At 40.1% G+C, this 19,472-nt stretch overlaps 1 protein-coding gene across 6 annotated transcripts in view; it reads right to left on the bottom strand.

The window, feature by feature from the left end:
* rbbp6 (retinoblastoma binding protein 6) overlaps positions 1–19,472 on the bottom strand; it is a 51,010-nt gene that overhangs the window by 12,584 nt on the left and 18,954 nt on the right. For 4 of the 6 annotated variants that reach the window (XM_068056014.1, XM_068056015.1, XM_068056013.1 and 1 more), the window contains 8 exons: positions 13,100–13,144; positions 7,049–7,137; positions 6,848–6,944; positions 6,003–6,142; positions 5,187–5,359; positions 4,908–5,011; positions 4,180–4,568; positions 335–425 (listed from right to left, as the gene is read on the bottom strand). In XM_068056014.1, the coding sequence (XP_067912115.1) occupies positions 335–425; positions 4,180–4,568; positions 4,908–5,011; positions 5,187–5,359; positions 6,003–6,142; positions 6,848–6,944; positions 7,049–7,137; positions 13,100–13,144 (1,128 nt within the window). The remainder of the gene's footprint in view (positions 1–334; positions 426–4,179; positions 4,569–4,907; positions 5,012–5,186; positions 5,360–6,002; positions 6,143–6,847; positions 6,945–7,048; positions 7,138–13,099; positions 13,145–19,472) is intronic. The other 2 variants (XM_068056017.1, XM_068056018.1) reach the window with 1 other exon arrangement.

Below are 19,472 nucleotides of genomic sequence, written 5' to 3'. Positions count from 1 at the left end.
TGCCACATGCAACTTGCTGTTAAATTTCATGAAAAACCTGAACTTGGAGGTTTATATCACCCTTTCCATTTTGGTCCCTCTTTGTCATTCTATTTTTTCCTGGCCTCTCTATCTCTTTTATTTTTCTATTCCTGGTCCCAAGTGTTACATGCAATAAATTGCCTCTTCTTGTAGGGTTGGTCTGCTAGCTGCATTCTGCTCATGAAACCTGCTGTGTAAAGTTGGGGGACAAGGATGCTTTTTCAAAGGTGGGTGTAAATTACCCTTTACGTGTCAGTGTATCATGCAAGACAGCTTGTAGCTGTACGGCATGGACACATGATCAATGACTTACCTTCAGTGCAGAGGTACTGCTCGTGGACATAGATGGATTGCTAGTAGTTATTCCAGTAGTGGCAGTGACGACAACCGTTTTGCCGAGTTCACTGAAAAGGAAAGAAGAATAAAACACTGCAAACAGTTGAGATTTAACTTCAAAACTCATTCCCTGTTTAGTGACTGTGGGAATGTGTGAACAGCATCCATTTTAGTTCTTCAGGGGATTTCATGATTATTTAAACAATATTCTATTTGCCTATACGCCATGTGTCATTAGAACACTGATACAAGAGTCCAAGTTCTTCAGCTGACTCCCATTGTTGTCCTGGCCTAAAGTTAATACTGTAACCAGCTCCCTCCATTTCCATCATAAACAGCTGCACAGAACAGCTTATACCGACATACTGGGCTGAATTTTACCAACCCCTCAATGCCGTGGGTCGCGGTGGGGGGTGCTGGTAAAATTCTGTAGGGAAAGGCCTGCCTTGACCCCCGACGTCGAGAAGGGCCCGCCGCACATTACTGGCGGCAGGGCCTTCATCGAAATATTTAAATTAACCATGAGTAGATGTAAACCAACTTACCTGCTACTGACAGCGGCTGTCCCATGCCGATTTTATGGCCGCTGATCGCACCCAGCGTGCCTTCGGAGCTCCATATGGAGCTCTGAGGCAAGAACCTGGTGTGGTTTGGGGGGGAAAGAGGGGCGGTGGTGGTGGAGGGGAAATTAAGTGTAAAATTTTCAGGGTGGGAGGGATGGGGAAGTGTGGAAAACAATTTTTATTGGCTGCGTGGATAGTGGAAAGGGGCTGAATAGCAAATGAGAGGGGTTTTGGGGGGGGAGGGGGGGTAAGTTTGGTTCAGGCATAAACTAACTTCTGTTAATATAGGGTAATACAAAGACCATCGGGGGGTTTGGGGAAGGGCCTCCATCAACTAAGTATTTCATAAAAACTAATACTAATACATCTTTAAAAATTTAAATCTTTGCTAGGGGCTTACAACTCTTCAAAAAATTGCGCCGGACGCCGTAGCTGACCCCTCTGTCATTTGGGGTGGCCGCTCTGCCCTTTCTATTTAAATCAGCCCCCACGCGTAATATCACAGGGGCTGCGTGGCAGCACATCCATGTCGGAAGGCCACCGCTCTAACAGTGTGTCGTTGCGGAGCGCTGATAAAATGTAGCCCAATGTTTTTAAAAGTAAAGCTTTAGAAGTGGAAATAAGTTGACAATTAAGGGAGGTGATTCAAAGCGATAGATTGGAACAAGGGAATTATAGACCAGTTAGCCTAACATCTGTTGTGAGGAAACTGCGAGCCTATAATTAAGGATAGAATGACTTGAGAATTTTCAGCTGATCAGAGAGCCAGCATAGATTTGTAAAGGGTACAACATGCCTGAAAAACCTAACCGAATTTTTTCAAGAGGTGACTACAGTAGTGGACAGAGCAATGTCTATGGATGTTACTTACATAGATTTCCAGAAGGTATTTAATAGTCTTGTTATTTGTCAGCTAAAGTTGAAAAGTTAGAAATTGAAGCTCATTGAATTGAAGGCATATTATTGAACTGGTGAGGAAATTGGCTGAGCGGAAGAAAACAGAGAGGGCAGGTACTTCAATTGGCAGGATGTGACTAGCGGTGTCCCGCAAGGATCTGTGTTGGGGCCTCAACCTAAAGGCTGGCTACCTGACCCGAACCAGATATGTGTCGGTTCGGGTCGGACACGCTCTATCACAACCTCAGCTAAGTGGCTCCACTGTTAATGTACTTTTTGGACTAGAAATGCAGTTTTGTTAAGTTATTTTAAGCTTGTGCAGATCAGCAACAAAGTGAAAAATGGAAGGTAGGTTAACTGATGGTCGGGTGGGGTCAGGTGCGGGAAAAAAGCGGAAGGACTTGGGCCGGGTAGGGATGTGGATCTGTCGGACTCAGGTCGGGTTTTATTTGCAGACCTGAGCCAGCCTTTACCTCAACCATTCACTTAGATCATGGCACAGAAAGCCACATGTCCAAATCTGCTGATGACACAAAGATAAGGTGGCATTGTAAACAGTGTAGATGGAAACATAAAATTACAAAGAGATATTGACAGATTATGTGATTGGGAAGAACTGTTAAAGATGGATTTCAATGCAGGCAAATGTGAGCCCATGCACTTTGGACCTAAAAAGGCTTAAACGGGGTACTTTCTAAATAGTGAAAAGCTAGAAACAGTGGAGTCCAGGGAGACTTGGGGTCAAGTACACAAATTAAATTGTTATGAACAGGTACAGAAAATAATCAAAAAGAAATGCTGGCCTTAATATTGACAGGACTAGAATACAAGAGGTCAGAAGTTATGCTACAGCTATACAAAGCCCTGGTTAGACTACACCTGGAGTACTGTTAGTAATTCTGGGCACCACATCTCAAGAAGGATAGACTGGCTTTGGAGGGAGTGCAGCGTAGATTTATCAGATTGACATTCAGACTCCAAGGGTTAAATTACAAGGACAGATTACACAAACCAGGGCTGTAATTCCCTAGACTTTAGAAGGTTAAAGGGTGATTTGAACAAAGTTTTTAAAGGTATTAAGGGGAACAGATAAGGTAGATTAGGAGAAACTATTTCCGCTAGCTAGGGAATCTAGGACTTTTGGGGGGGGGGGGGGGGGGGGGGGCGGGTGGGGAGAAAAGAGTCCAGAAATTAGAGTCAGAACTACCAGGAATGAAATTAAGCAACATTTTTCATGCAAAGGGTGGCAGATGTTTGGAACTCTCTTCCGCCAATGGCAATTGATTTTTCAGCAATTGTTAATTTCAAAACTGAGGTGATACGATTTTTGTTAACCAAAGTTATCAAAGGATATAAGGCAAAACAGGATATATGGAGTTAGGTCACACATCAGCCATGAGCTCAATGAATGGCGGAGCAGGCTTGAGGGGCTAAATGGCCTACTCCTGTTCCTAGGTTCCTAAAGGCATAAGGCAAGAGGTAGGTTTTGAAGAGGCTTTGGAAAGTGGGGAGAAATGCAGCAAGGTGGAATGGTCTTGGAGAGAAATTGCAGTATTTGGGGTGACAAGAGCTGAAGACTTGCCTCTAATAAACTAGAGGGAAGGTGTTGGGATACACAGCAGTCCAGACTCAGGATAATAAACCGGGATACGCGTTATTCAGGTTAAAAAATTTGAGTCACCTTTCACTGTCCTCAATAACGCTCATCGCCCTCCCACCCGAAAGGCACGGTCATGGTAAACATTTGAAGACACAAGCAACTGAATAATCACCAAGTGAAAAATCTAACTGTTGAATTAAAAATTGGATTTTTAAATGTTTTGAGCCTTTTAACAGACTTTTTTGAGGAGGAGGAGTTAGTAATCATACAAAAAAGTTTAATCTATTTAAGTCATCCAGCTATCACAAGAGTTGGTTGAGAAGCATCACATTGCAGGCTGGAATCCAATCCAATCAACAGCGCTGTCACAAAGCACTTCATGCAAGGAATGATTAATACCTAGAATGGTATTCTGGATTACATAGGACGGGCAAAGATTTTGGAATTGTTCAAGAGGCAGCTAGACACTGTGATGGTGCTTCTATGGAAGGATAAAGGACAATGGCTGAGTGGCGGTTGATATATAACAGATATTCAGGAATTAGATACGAACTAGAACCGAATCAAGAAGCATATTTTCAAGAAGAAAATGTTGAAATATTGTTTGTAATGGTAGAAACGTGTAGAACCATTTGTGCATTTAACGTGTAGCAATGGCACAAAAAGTATGGGGCTGAATGGCCTCGTTTTATGCAGAAATTCCTGCGATGTGATCCATGAAACAATTTTCTTAAAAAAACTGACAGCAAGAATGGAACTTACAGAATATCCCCTTCTTCGTGCTTTGGAGGTAGCTGATGAACATGAACTGCGGCTGTTGACAGGTCCGGAGCAGGGTTGTTGGCAGTGGAGGAAGTTCTACTAGTTTTCACAGGAGAAAGAGCACGTACTGGGACAGAGGCTGCACTTGGAAGGGAGACTGGGGCAGATGTGTGGCCAGTTGGAGTAGTAGTGCTGACTGGCATGTCAGGTGGTTTTGAGATGGCTGTTCTGCTTACAGGGAGAACGGGCTGAGGGTTAAGCTGGGGCAATGGCCTCAGAGCAGATTGTTGATTGTGCACTTGATGGGACGGAGTTTGTCGCTGCTGAGTCTGCTGTTGCTTGCGAGTTCTTTTTGTGTAACCAGTTTCATTTTTGAAGTTGTTCACAGCCTGCAAATAAAATACTATGGCTGAGAATAAGTTCCGAAATTCCATCCCTTCTATTCCTAACACACACCTCAATAAATTGTTCTTCCATTTGCACTCGAATTTCTAGAATTTTACTCAAACAGCAGTTTAGGGATGCATTTTATATCAAAGACAGATCTGATATAAACTAAACTGTAACTTGCTACCAAGCTAGAATTGTACAGGATTATACATTGTTAGTCAATTGGATTTAGGATGATAATGTAATCACCAGACAGATCCATTTTATTTTTGATACATGCAAATTTAATATAGAAACGATTAGATTTTGAATTAGGAATTCTACGTTAGGTGGAATACCTGTCTTAAAAATTTGTTTGCAATCAAAGCATCAGGAGAAACATCCGTCTGGTGGCAAGTTGGGCAGGTGTGTTCCTCAGACTCCAGTAGTGATGTTCTGATACCTGCACACAGCAATAGGAGGGAAAGAACAAATTATAGTTGAGACCAACAATATGACAATACTGAGAAGTGCAGAGAACAATTAGATCATTGGACAAGATAAGATAGCGAATAGAGGAATCCCAGTGGCTGACTGCTAAGGGACTTGCTTGAATAGCAATGCAGATGGTCACTTACAATCATCACAGTAACTGTTTCCACAGCATGGTATGACAACAGCATCCATCATAAGATCTTTGCAGATAAGGCACAACAGTTCATCAGGGATTGGATCTTCCTCTTCGGATGATGACGAGGGCTCTTCAGGCAAGAATGGTGGCTTTTCTTTCTTGCCCTGAGCATATGCTTCTCTAGAACACAAAACATTTAATAGTTAAGTACTGAACCTGCAGCAAAGAATAATAAGAGACAAATGCTAAAAATATTAAAGACAGCAATTCTGAAATTACAGAGCTGAACTTGGTGAAAAAAAGGTCTAATGTTTTGGATGCAAACACTTCATCAGAATGGGCAAAGATTTTATACTCAAAATCCTGGTCTCTCTTTTCACTGGAGGTAGATCAAACAGAAATCAATAAAATTGATACCCAGCTTAATGGCATTTGAACTATGAGGAGAGGGTGAACAGCCTGGGACTGCATACTTCAGAGAAGAGAAGGCTCAGAGGAGTAATTACATAACTATTCGAGATTCTTAAGGGATTCTCAAACTTAGAAGGTGTGACAATCTCAAACATATTAAGGTTCAATTTATCTATTCCCTTAAGAACTGCAGAGATTTTATGTTTAATTACTTGGTTGGTTAACATGGGGAATGACTGCCCAGGAAGATAATTATGATAGTGTGGAAAAACATTAACGTGAGAACTGCACAGCTGTGGAGCTTAAACCCCTTGCATAATGTCAGTCCCACACATGTATTGGGAATTTTTAACTAAGACTGACTTTCACAAGCAGTTCAGTAGTGGAGTTAATAGAAATTTTAAGTACTTACGCATCAATTGTGGGTATAGCGTATTTCCCAGTGTTAGTGAGCATTGCACCCTTCATATTTGGATCATCAACTTCTACCATAAAACTGCGGGGAATCCCTGTGCTCTTCTTAATCCTTGGCACAGCTTCAAAATTTTTATCCTGAATTTTTGCAAAAAAATTGAAGTATTTATTTATTTTTTTTAAAACTAAATGTAATTGTCTTGCCCAGATAAAACAGCTGCTCCCATACATTAGTAATCTTGCGCAGTTGCAGAGAATTTAGCGCTGAACTAGCATACATCCCAGAGCGACCACCTTGACTTCGAAGATCCAGTTGTGTAGCTGTATTGCGGAGTAGCGGAACACATTAAAGCCAAGCAGTGGGCCAATTTCCCATGGAACCCGGTTTCACTTTGCCAGGCAAGCCCAATGCCAGGTCAAAACACATTTTGAATTGTCTTAATGTTATAACTTGCTATGGTGCAACTCTATCAAAAGGTTAAAAGGAAATCCATCCATCTCAGCAGCGAATAATGGCAGACTGAATGAAGCTGTTTAACACTATTAGATTTGCTCACATGTCCATCAGATGACCAAGTACTTCAAGTGGACATCACAAACAGAAATATCAAAGGCTCCATTCAAGATAACACTTGGTTAATACAATAAAAGTACAGCCTGCAGCAATATTGTTTTGCTACTAGTACAAATTCTAAATACATTTCTGAAGTATCTCCGACTGGACCAACTTGTTCCTCCAGTTTAACCATTGGCCAGAGAAGGCAGGGAGTTTCAGGATCCCACTTCAACAGCAACACACAGTATTGTTACTACAAAATATAAGGTTGAACCAGGTTTACCCACCCCATTTGTTGGGCAGTTTTTAATGTAATGGCCAGGTTTTCCACAACGAAAACAAGTATATGTTGGAGGAGGAGGACCCAAAGGTTTCTTCATGTAACTAGGAAAGAAAATGTAAAAAAAAATTAATATACACTGTCAATTGCTATCTGTGGAGTAACAACCAAGATTGAAATTTTGAATTACAACTTCTTTCCAACTTACTTGACTGGATCATATTCTTGGCCAGACTGAGTCATCATTGCCTTAATTTTATCTTCCTCTGAGGCGTTAGCTTCAGCCAGATTGGCCGTCTGTTTGATAGGCGTGTGTTACAAAAAAAATTACCACCCAGAATTTACTGTGCACTCCAGTCCACATCCTGTAAAGAGTAGCAGGAAGCCCTGTCCCTAGTGCTCTTATACTATCAGTAAGTCCACTTATATATACATACATATATACACACACCACCTTCCATCCAGTTTGTCAATGATCTGGGCTGGGGGGGGGGGGGGGAGGGGAAAAAAAGAGTTCCTCAAGCCTGTTACCTGCAACCAAATTACAATATTTTTTAGGAAGGCGAAGATATTATCCAATTTTCAATTTAATGTTTCAAGGTCCCTAGTGAAATTCTCAATGCCATGCCACAACTTCAATAAGGAGGATCGTGAGATCAACGTGACCATTTGCAATTTTCAAAGACCGAAACAACCCTAAAATCAAAATTATATTGTCACGTTAAAAAAAAGGAAATTCTCCAAAAAAAAATTAAAGCAGAAATGCTCTTCTGTAAGAAAAAAATTGCTAAGATTTTTTTTACTGAAACAGATTATTTTGGGGGTGGCGGGCGCAGGGGGCTGATGGTCAAATGAGAATTATGTCCACATTTCATGGAATCTTGTCTCAGCAAAAAGACAAAGCCAATGAAGAATGCTGGGTCAATGACTATGAACTGGATAAATATAACTCACTTCTGGATAAATGTTGCAGCCTCAGCAACAAGTTCAAAAACCCAGTTCATTTAAAAATTAAATTGAAAAAACTATTTGAATGGCTTTGAATTAAATGGGAGGGAAAATGTAAACTTGCACAAAGCAAAAACAGCATTGTGAGGAGAGTTATTTTTGATTAGGGAGGGGAAATGTGACTTACAGTCACTATCTTCTCTTTCTTCAATCTACAGTAATTAAAACCTCTAGTTTTGCTGATTGTCCAACCATGGGAGATCTAATGTAGCAGAATTCCTTGATGCTCCCATACAGCTACACCTAGCCATTTGAGTTATATTCCTCACTGCTTACACTCACTCAGCACCATTTCAAACATTAGCAGCGCAGCACACACATGTACAGTGAAACCCTTGGTAAGATCAACTCTGCTGACATTTCATTGGAAACGGATATTTAAATTCCTGTAAATTCTGCTTGTGTGGGTCACCATTTACCAGTTTCTCAACCTATGTTTTTATTGGGTATTCAGGCTTTTTGATTTGAAATGAAGTCAACTATTAAAACTCTGAACGTAGACATTACACACTGCGATGTGCTCTTTTTCAATGCCTGCGTACTTCAAGTTAATAGGACTTAAAGTGGCAGGTTGTAACAAAAAACAGCCACTAAAATAAACTGTAATGTAGTGGCATGCAATACAGTACAGGGAGGAAAGATTTTGCATCGTGCTCGCTATTCTTCATACAATATGCCCCCAATTGTGGCTGTGCCATCCGGGAAACACTGCAATTTCCAATAAGTTGGAAGGCAGATGTGACATAAGACTGAGGAGTTAATGCAGCCCAATCCTGTGGACCTGCTGTCACCCAGTTCAAGGACTGGGATTCCTGGAAAAATCTAAACAGATGCAGCATTTATTCCTAAGGAAACACAAGATAACTTGCAGAGTAGCAACTTCTGAGGTTCTCTCATTGTCACTTCGAGATTGAGTCTTTTCCAGTGGGATTTTACAGTCAAGAAAACAGCATACAAGCAAAAACCACTCAATCCCCATCAGACACTGCACCAAAGATTGTTAAAAGCATGTTGTAACTTCCAAAACATTCAGAATCTGCACACATCCTCTGTGCGAAATAAAAATCATCCACACTGCAAGTGGGGGCAACTTGACAGCATTTTTCTTACTTTTAAAGAACGTTAAGTCAATCCACTCACTGGCTCAGATATCGCCACCACCCACCCCCTCCCCAATACAACACAGACTCTCAACTAAGCTGGGAACACCCCTCCCCTTTACGATAAGCACAGATATCACCTGCACCACAAAACAGTTAAGCACCCTCCCACCATAACCAAAGTAAGCTCGCATTATAATCAGGGTAAACCCCATCCCCGCAATAGCTCAGGCAACTAACCAACTATAATTGATAACCTCCCCGTAACACAGAGTCCAGCCTTACTATAAATGGATAATCTGGGTAACTCCCTTGCTATAATTGTTAACTCCCCACCACCCCGCCCCCCCCCAACAACCTGGATACTTTCCTTGCTCCCCATTATAACCTGGATAACTCCCCCATTATAACATAACCAGCCCTATAACTTGGAGAACTCACCTAATCTCCAATTACAACATATATCCACACCTATAATCTGGGTACCTCCCTCACATCTCCTAGATAACCAACCCTGTAAACTGGATAACTCAACAGTCTAAGATTTTGGCAAATACCTCACGAAGCTCTATATCCCCATGTCCCCAAGATCAAAATCCATATAAGCAGAAATTGATTAAACATCAGATTTTTAAAGTATTGAACGGTAATGAACACACTATTGCACCAAATAGCAGCGTATTACTGGTTTACACTAATCAGAATGGACTCATTATGCTGGGTTTTGCAGATGGAAGAACTACTTCAGTTGCATGGAGAAATACTGTCCATCTCTAAGTCCTGGTTATCAGAAAGTGGACGTGTGTTATTTATTTGTTCCTGGGATGTGGGTGTCGCTGATTAGACGAGCATTTATTGCCCATCCCTAATTGCCCTTGATAAAGTGGTGGTGAGCTGCCTTCTTGAACCGTTGCAGTCCATATGGGGTAGGTACACCTACAGTGCTGTTAGGAAGGGAGTTCCAGGATTTTGACCCAGCGACAGTGAAAGAACGGCGATATAGTTTTTGCTAGCCCCAAGGGACTTGTTCCGCTCCTGTCATCTTTGGCTGCAGTATTCCTCATCCTTCAGTGATTCCACACAATAAGTCAAATATTAAACTGAACCTGTCAGTAAGATTTTTATTCCTACACCACCTAATTCAGGGAGCACTCCCATGGTTACTTACAGGGTTTTCTTTGTAATCAAAGACCAAAGGCAGCTTAAAAAGTCAGTATATATTCAGTTAGGACTCCAATTTACTCAAATATTGATCAATGCTGGTAAGTTTCTTTTCCAATAGCAATTCAAAACAAACCTGTAGGTAGTCACCTGAAAAGGAAAGCCTGGGGGACAATTGGAATATTAAGGCAAAGCTCACATGAAGAATGAGGAGCACAACACAGACCTAAAGGCGAATATAACTTGTTAACCATAAATAGCTGACTTTGGAGGGGGTGGGGGGTGTGAAACAAATTTTCCTTGCTAGTTATATAGCACTGTAGAAGACAGGCTTCACACCAATGGAGCTGGGAAAGAAATTAGGACAGGTGTCATTGGCTGATCAGAATTTCACTACAATTAAATCTTTTGTGTAATCAAGATCTTCTTAGAGCCTCATGATCAAAACAGGGTTTCAAATTAAGTTTTTACCAGAGTGGTATGAAAACGTTGAACTAAATGGCATTCAGACATAACATAGTTCAGGAATTTCAGTTAAGGTTCAAGAACTCTGGCCTGTCCGCATGGCAAATGAGTTCAACAGTATTAAGTAAGGTATGCAATTAGTTTTGACCCCCGGGTGAAAGAGCCAGTGTGTGTAACTTGATATAACGAGTGGCTTCTTTCACTATCAAGTTGTGCATTTCAGATTCCAAATACGTGCTTCAGTTAGTAAGTGTCATTTTCCAGTTGCTGGATGATTTAAACCTTTCCCAGGCACAGACGTGGATGCTGATATACTGCAGCACTTACCTTCATAGAAGCAGGCTTTTAAAGACTTATTCGCAGCACAACTTAAACAACTTAACCAGGATATTAGGGATTCCATACACAGCTGAGATACCAAGTTATTATGCACGAGTGCTCCCTGAATAGAGTCAAAGCGCAGCCTAGCACTTGCATAATTATGATTTGAAGATACTCCCCGATATCATCCAAGTAAGTCAGCAGGAAAAGGTCTGGATTGATAACAGATTCCTTCCTTGTAGTATTTGGATTTTTGTGGAGTATTTGCACTTGATACATCAAAACTGAAAATTTTCTGAGCCAATTTTCCTTCTAGCAAAAAGACAGCTCATGGGAGATACTATTAGTAATGAACAACTTCTTTTTGGACTGTCCTTAGAATTTAGTGGAAACTGTATGAAGAATGAACAGGCCCAGTAATGGCCACAACTAGGAAACTCCTCCTTTGCAGGTGCAGCAGATTTTCAAGCCAGGCTCTGGAACCGGTCAATGTAGCAGCTCTACTGGCTAAGAGGAAATGTTCTTACTCTTCCAGGCAGATGATGAAAAATAAGGTATTCACATGGGATGCTGATACATGTAAGTAAATAGGAGGGATGCCACATGTTGCTAAGCATCCACTGCGATCTGTCCCATTAGATCACCTGATTTTTGATGTTGAGAACAGAGATATTCTTGAGCAACCTCTGCATTTCAGACAAAATTCACAAATTGTATTTAAATGTACCTTAGAAACAATTAGAATCAAATCACTGGGAAAACAGGATGCTACACAAAGAAACCACTCAAATTCAACGAATGAGCCTCAGTGCTTGAAAACCATTCAACTAAATGCCCACTGGAATTCAATGCTGTGAGGCTTGCAAATTAACAGACCATCAGATGAGAAAACCTCACTGCTCACCCATTCTCTATGCATTTAGTAATTTAGCTCTTATTCCATGATGCAGCAAAGAGTTTGATCCCATCAAGGTTTAACTGTACTGCTCACACAAAACAGATTTGTTTGAACCCAAACAACATTTCACTTTATATAAAAAAGCGGCTAGAAATGATCAACCGCAGATACCAGTGCATGCATGTGGGGTTCTGCAGGTCTACACCTCCCCACCCCCCTAAAATAAGGATGTGTTTCCTGTGCATATAGTAACAGTGGGTTTAAATTGAGACGAACCGGAGAGATCTGCAAACCAGTAGGGTAAGTACAGTAAGTTAAGGCAATGTAAATACGAGTGGTAACTGGTATCTGCATCTTTTTCTCTTCATGCCACAAGCATCCACTAACGTGACTAATACTTGTCTCTCCCTATAGATCAGCAAAGGCACAGCAACAAAAAAGATTTCATGTAAGTTTACAGTCTGTGTTCAAACAAATGACCACCCATGTACACCCTTTCCAACATATGGTCTTAAGAGAACATAGTTTATTGCATTTAGTGGTTTACATTTACAAGGTCAATGCTAAGCTATGCACGGGTCAATACAACACAGGGGATTGGCATACACTTATTCAATTCATGGTTATTTGACTGTAATAGACATTGCTATAAAATTCAGGAAAAATTTACACACAAGAATTATACTTTCAAATAACAGATGTAACTTTCATTTCTTGGCTGCATTGCGGAGATAACAGTCCTGTTGTTTACAGCCGTACACGGATTTGACGGTGCTAAAGGTGAGAACCTTCATACCAATCACTGTCTCCAGTGATCTGGGCTTTTTCATTCTTCTACCGCCTTCTTTACTGGCGAGGTGTTCAAAGCCAACAGAGGTGAAATAACCCATTTAGCATTCCCCATATCCCAGATTAAAAAAAAAAGACAATTAGCTAAGGTTTTATTTTGCTGCATTTTCAAACTGACCGAAGTAGGCGTGCATTATGGTAGCTAGGTGAGGCTGTCGAGGGACTCCCCTTTCATCATCCCCATATTACTCACTCTTTACAGGATATTCAGTTTATATTAATGTTCCAAGTTATTAACATTTACACAAATTACAATATCTTTTAATGACAATATAAATGCATTTGAAAATATGTAACATTATGCAAAATAATATACAATGCATTAATGTAAATTTGCACTGGATAATGTATGGACAATTACAGATTAGTGCATCATTTAATACAATTAAACTTTGCAAAGAACTGAATTTGCAGGAAAACAAAACACCACTAACAGCAAGAAAGAAACATTTTCTACCTTTGTAAGCTGGGCCAGAGAGATAGATGTTCCAGAGTCATCAATCTGTTAATGGAAGAATTAAATACACATTCACATTTAAACCATGATAAGGCACATAGTTCAAACCCAAATAGACAGTCTGGTCATTACTTACATTTTAGCTACAAACTCACCTGAATAAACATTCTTTTACAATGTGCATTTAGGGTACATGTATTGTGTGTGTGTGTGTGTGTGTGTGTGTGTGGCAGGGGGGGGGGTGGAGCAGGAGAGAGATAAGAAAAAAGTTCACACTACAATGAAACGCTCTTAAACGTTTGGATTCAGACTGTACTTTAATAGATGAACAGATGAACAACACACAATATGAGCTCAACTCTAAAGCAGTAAGTGACTTTGCATACAGTTGCCACTACAACAGAACAGAACTGAAAAGGATTTAAAATGTTATGCATACAAAATGAGAGAGAGAGAGAGAGAGAGAGAGAGAGAGAGAGGAGAGGAGAGGAGAGGAGAGGAGAGGAGAGGAGAGAGAGAGAGAGAGAGAGAATAAGCATCTTGCATCAAGGTTAATTTTCAGAAAGTATTGCATGGGAGTTGCTGGAGGGGGGCAAAGTGTCAGCTCCATGTGTTGATCACAATGTTTTGAGCAGCTAAGGATGTGTCGATGACAATGGGGTTGTAAGAAATACTAAGATCCAAAACTGCACTCCAGAAATTAAATGTACGACTGGGGCCATTACTATCATCCAATGTCCAGTTAGTATATTCGAATGTGTTGAGAACATCAAGTCTAATTTACAGAATTAGCAAGTACATATGTATGAGTTGAGTTCTTCACATAAAGTATGGCTGAAACAAGGAATCTTGGATAGGCATGACAAACCAAGTGATCTGCCCTACAAGCCTTTATCGACAGTGTACAAGAACGCTGCCTGCACAGGACAGCTGGTGCCTTGGAGGCACTATTTCCCTTGGGCACCACGAAATAGACTAGAAGCCTTCTCCCTTCACTCATTTCAATAGTGAAATTATTTCTGCCATGATATACTGTACTTCATGAATAAAAATATTGATTGATCTATGAACTTAAAGAAAAGATTTATTCTTCATATATTGTCCTGTATGTGTATGTTTTTTCTGCTACTCCATTGCTCACCTCCCGATACTAGATATTTATAATTGTATGATTCAATACAAGTGAGTCAATGTCCTGTGCCCTCGTTCAGATTATCTGAGGGAATAGCATGTCCTTTAACTGAGTCAGTAGCAACAGAATGAGTGCATAAATTGACTTTTCTGGAAGACAATAATAGGTATTCTTGTAATCAAATGTGTTCTTTTAAAGTTACGGCACTAATTCTGCATCAACAACAGTTGTTAAAGTTGGAGCAGGTGACAGCATTACGGACTGGGATTTTAAATATTAGAGGATCTTGGAATGTACTGCAAATAGGGAATCTAGGCCAAGTGTAAAATCTTTAGGTAAAAATTGAGTTAGAGGGTAGGAGTTAATTGGACCAGGTCAAATGGATGTAATTCACCCTGATCATATGCTCTGTCCTAATTTTTTAATACTTTGATTTGATATAACATAGCAAAACTCAGGGAAATTTGTGAAGCAGAGAAGTAGAAGTCGTTGCAGCACAGGAAGTTTGCTGGAGTACAGGCCGAGGAATCTGGGAGGCATAAAACTGAGGTCCTTCAGTGCCACTACTGGGAGAAAAGGTGTAATTACAGTATGACATGCTTATACAAGCAGCTCCCATTACAAATGTGGATAAAGGAAGTGGTCACATCATATCTCTAGTACATTTCCAGTCAACCTCCTTTGGAATTGCACACAGAAACCGAAGACCACGTGTCATCTTGTGGAGTTGAGGGTGCAAAGGTGGGAGGAATAATTTGACCAGGCGAGAGTTGAAATTTAGTCCCCATTTTGAAGTCATACAATCTATTCTTAATTTTATAAATGTTTTGATTTTATATTATGTATAAAGGCCTAGCGTAACTTGCACAGCAGAGTTAGTTGGACTATCTGCAGTACAGGCAGAGAAGCTGGGAAGACACAAAACTAAGGTGCTGCAGTGCCACCACTGGCAGGAGAGGATATGACGAGATAAGATATGTAGTTCCTACCGTAAATACGAAAATAGAAATCAATAAATAGAATCATAGAATGGTTACAGTCGATTCTCTACAAGAGTACCTTAGCCAGTCCCTTTTTCCTGCCTTTTCGCTGTAGCCCTGCGAATTTTCTCTCTTCAGGTGCTTATCAAACTCCCTTTTAAAAAAATCAATTGTATCTGCCTCCATCACACTCAGGCAGTGCATTCCAGATCCTAACCAGTCGCTGTGTAAAAAAGCTTTTCTCACATCACCATTGGTTCTTCTGCTAATCACCTTAGTGTCCTCTGGTTCTTGACCCTTTCGCCAATGGGAACAGTTTCTCTCTATCTAGGCCCTTCATATCATCAAATATCCTCTCAACCTTATCTCTAAGGAGAATAGCACCTGCTTCTCCAATCTGTCCACATAACTGAAGTCCCTTATCCCTGGAACCGTTCTCATTAATCTTTTCTGCATCCTCTCAAATGTCTTAACTCCTTCCTAAGTGTGGTGCCCAGAATTGGACACACTACTACAATTGAGCCTGAACCAGTGTTTTATAAAAAGTTCATCAGAACTTGCTTGCTTTTGTACTGTCTACCTCTATTCATGAAGCCCAGGATCCTGTATACCTTTTTAACCATTTTCTCAATGGGCCCTGCCACCTTCAACAAGTTGCTCACATATACCTACAGGACTTTCTGTTCCTGCACCCCCTTTAGAGTTGTGCCCTTCATTTTATATTGCCTCTCTTATTCCTCCTACCAAAATGTATCACTTCATGCTTCTCATTCCACCAGCCTATGGCCTCTTGAGGTCCATCACTATCCTCCTCAGTTCCCAATACTTCCAAGTTTTAAGTCATCTGCAAATTTTAAAATTGTGCCCTGCACACCCAAGTCCAGGTCATTAATATATATTAATTGCATACCTTCTTCCTGTCTGAAACATTGCTCACCACTACTGTTTCCTGTCACTTAGCCAACTTTGTGTCTATGTTACCATAAAAGAGGTCAGGATATGCGCACTTAGAGGATTTATTTTTGCAGAAACAGTTTCTCTCTGTTGTCTCTGCCTTCTACTTTATGATTCATCTACAACATTTAGCAAAAAGTGGATTGTGTTAATGGGCTAAATATGAAAAAACCCCACAAAACTGCTTTCAATTCATTTATTTGCATTAAAATTGGACTTAAACCACAATCATTTTTAAAACTTAATTTAGATTTCAATACCTCACTAATCCCTACGACAGGAGTTCAAGGTTTTGGTTCCTGTTAACCATGTAGGTACAGAAGAGTCTCAAGGGCCATGTATAAACTTACATCTACTTTCCCATTGATTTGCACAGATCTTAAGTTGGTGATATGGGCATTCAGGTTTGGGATTTATCCAATGAGGCAACAGGGCCAAGAACGATCCTTAACAATGCCCGACCTGTTTTGGGCATCTTAACATAAAGGATACACAAAGAATAAAATGGGTGCAGCGAAGATGCACCAGATGTTACCGTTACATGGAAAAACTTGAGTTAAATTGCTTTTTTCACTGGACTTCAGAAGTTTAAGGGATGATTTGGTACAGCACTTCAAGATTATGATTGGTTATTAAGTAAAATAGAGGGACACTGCTTCCATGTGTCACAGATGTAAACGAGAGGGAAGAAACACATCACAAAAAAGGAAGTTAGACAAATTTACATACAAGGAAGGTAGAACGTGGAATTCTCTGCCATCAACCATTATTGCATCAATGTCAATAAATTCTCTTTAAAGGGATTTAGGTAGTTGCTTGAAAAAAATTAAAAAGGTATGCAGAACGAGGAGAGTAGAATTAGACGATTAGCCTCACATGGAGAAATATTCCATAAAAACTTGGTCAGAATGGCTAGTTTCAAGTGCTGCAAAATTCTAGGATTCTGGGTTTAAAAGGACTTTGAATGAAATTAACTCAAGTTAAGATTTGGCAAATAAAAAGATTGGCAAAAGCGATTTTTCCCACTCCCAAAATAAACCTTTTTTTGCTCCAGAATACCTATAAAGTGGCTAAGACCAGCGGAGGGATTAAGCAACTATATATAAAATATATATTCAGAGCACTTTGGGTGGTGGGGGTGTTAGATCAGCCTGGTTTTTGATTTATCCTGCCCTTGCACATTGCAAAGTGATTCTGGATGCATTGATGCAAATGTAGTACAAGGCATTTTCGATTCCCCTTCTGTGCAATTCTGTTAAACTCAGAGGGACACTGACAGTTGATAAATGATTGCTGGACCCTGTTATTCATAAGACACAACTCTCCATGTGCAATGCAATGTAGACTGACAAGCAATTAAGGAAACATACAGGAATGGAATACAGCAGGCTTTCATGTTTAGATGCTGCAAGCGTGCTTTATTGGGTTTGGGTTACTTCCTTCATTATGCTCGATTTAGTGTTACATTTATGGTATTCAAGGACAAAAATCAAGCACTGATCTGCTAATGCTACTAAGCATTTTCAATGTAATGTTACAACAAATCCAGTCTAAGTGCTCCAAGTCCACTTGATGTCTTCACAAGGAGTGGTAGGTATTACATTTATCTTTGCCACTCCTCAGACTGGCCAACCATATTCTAATAAAGATCAACTTGCCCAATGTCCCAATACCAAAGACTCACATATGTAACAGCAGCATTGGGTATCTTGCTGGGACAGCACAGAGAAAGTTTTATTCTGCATCTAATCTATATTTCAAATTGTACTGAGTGTATGATGTTAATACGGTGTAAAATATATTTCATTACCCACCTAAACAAATGATCAGAATGATCCAACTGCACCCCCACCCACCAAATTTGCAAAATACTAACCAACCTCTAAACAGATAAAACTGATTACTTACAACTCAAGTCTAAACAATATTACCAGAAGACTTGTTTATATCTCTGGCGAGTGCTCCCGTTCAGCATTAGTAACAATGTATTTAATTGTTATTCAGCACTTATAAAACTCTATACTGGAACCACGCATATAGCCAACATTTAAAGAGCATGCCTGAATTCCATAAAAAGCTGCTTTATGGTCTAATAATTACATAGCTTCAATAATCAAAAACAACCCCAATAGTGACTTGCTAGGTTTTGCCTGCAGAAAGATTATACTGAATTGGGAGAACAATGATACAGCCCATAAAGTATTAAGAGATTTTTCTTCCCAGCAAGTGTTTTACTTGAGCTACTTCCATACAATGTGCTGCTCATGCTAGTACCACAGGATTCTGAAAAACAGGATTTGTGCAGCCGCCTGCAATCAGGTGGTGATCTTTTTGGAATTTCCTAAAGCAGCGGGAAGACCCAACAGAAATTAGACTTGTCGGTGGTCTGGTTTAATCAATCCCAACATGTTTACCCACAAGTTGTACTGGCACTGTTAAGCATGTCCATAAAAGCAGCTTTTGAGTGCCAAAATCAGTTACAGCAAAGTTAATTCAAAATTATACATGAAAAGTCCGACAGCAGTCAAGTTTAATTGGCTATCAATGAGGTAATCAGCAAGAAATATCAGTACAAAATAGTGGCATGTGCTCTCAGCACCAGTGACGCCAGCTAAACACAATAAAAAGCCATATTGCAGCTGGTGATCCATTTCATTCCATCCAAAAATCTGCATTTAATTCCTCTGATGGTTTCATCAAAAACTGAGGCAGTTATACTGCTGCTAGAGTCTACAGAAATTCAAAAAGTTACAAAGAGACCAAGGTACACTGTAGCAGGTAATTTATAGTCAGACGTGCAAGTATATTGATATTGCTATGCAATTACTATTCAAGACAGTCTTCCACCCACTTTTTTCATTGCAGCACAGATCAATAGTTCCAGCAGACCAAAGCCTTGCTTAACTAAATTAAACCCTAATGCAGTGCATAGAATATCGTCCCTTTTCTACCAGTGCCCAAGACTTACAAACTAATATCAATTTTGGGTGGTGACTGATTTAGAGAACAGTACAGGGCTGCAACATAACTGCAACCATACATCAAATAGCAAAACTAAACTTTTTTATGTTGCTTTCACCTTTATACAGAACATGGAAATTCCTGGTATTAATCTGCAGTAATGGCAGCACAATAGTTAATCCCATTATTTCAATGTCATATATTGAGGATATGGAATGCAATGGCGAGAGTGTTCATGTCAGCACTGCAGCTAGTACAAATTAAACACCTGCTTCATATCAATAAGATTGAGAAGTGGAGTGTTATTAAGCATGAGCTCCAAGATTAGCAGTCAAACATCTCAAAT

The sequence above is a fragment of the Heterodontus francisci genome, chromosome 24 (genome assembly GCF_036365525.1).
Source record: "Heterodontus francisci isolate sHetFra1 chromosome 24, sHetFra1.hap1, whole genome shotgun sequence".
In the NCBI taxonomy this organism is placed as follows: Eukaryota; Metazoa; Chordata; class Chondrichthyes; order Heterodontiformes; family Heterodontidae; genus Heterodontus; species Heterodontus francisci.
Note: the sequence above shows the minus strand (reverse complement) of the source record. Positions and strands in the feature narration are given on the sequence as shown.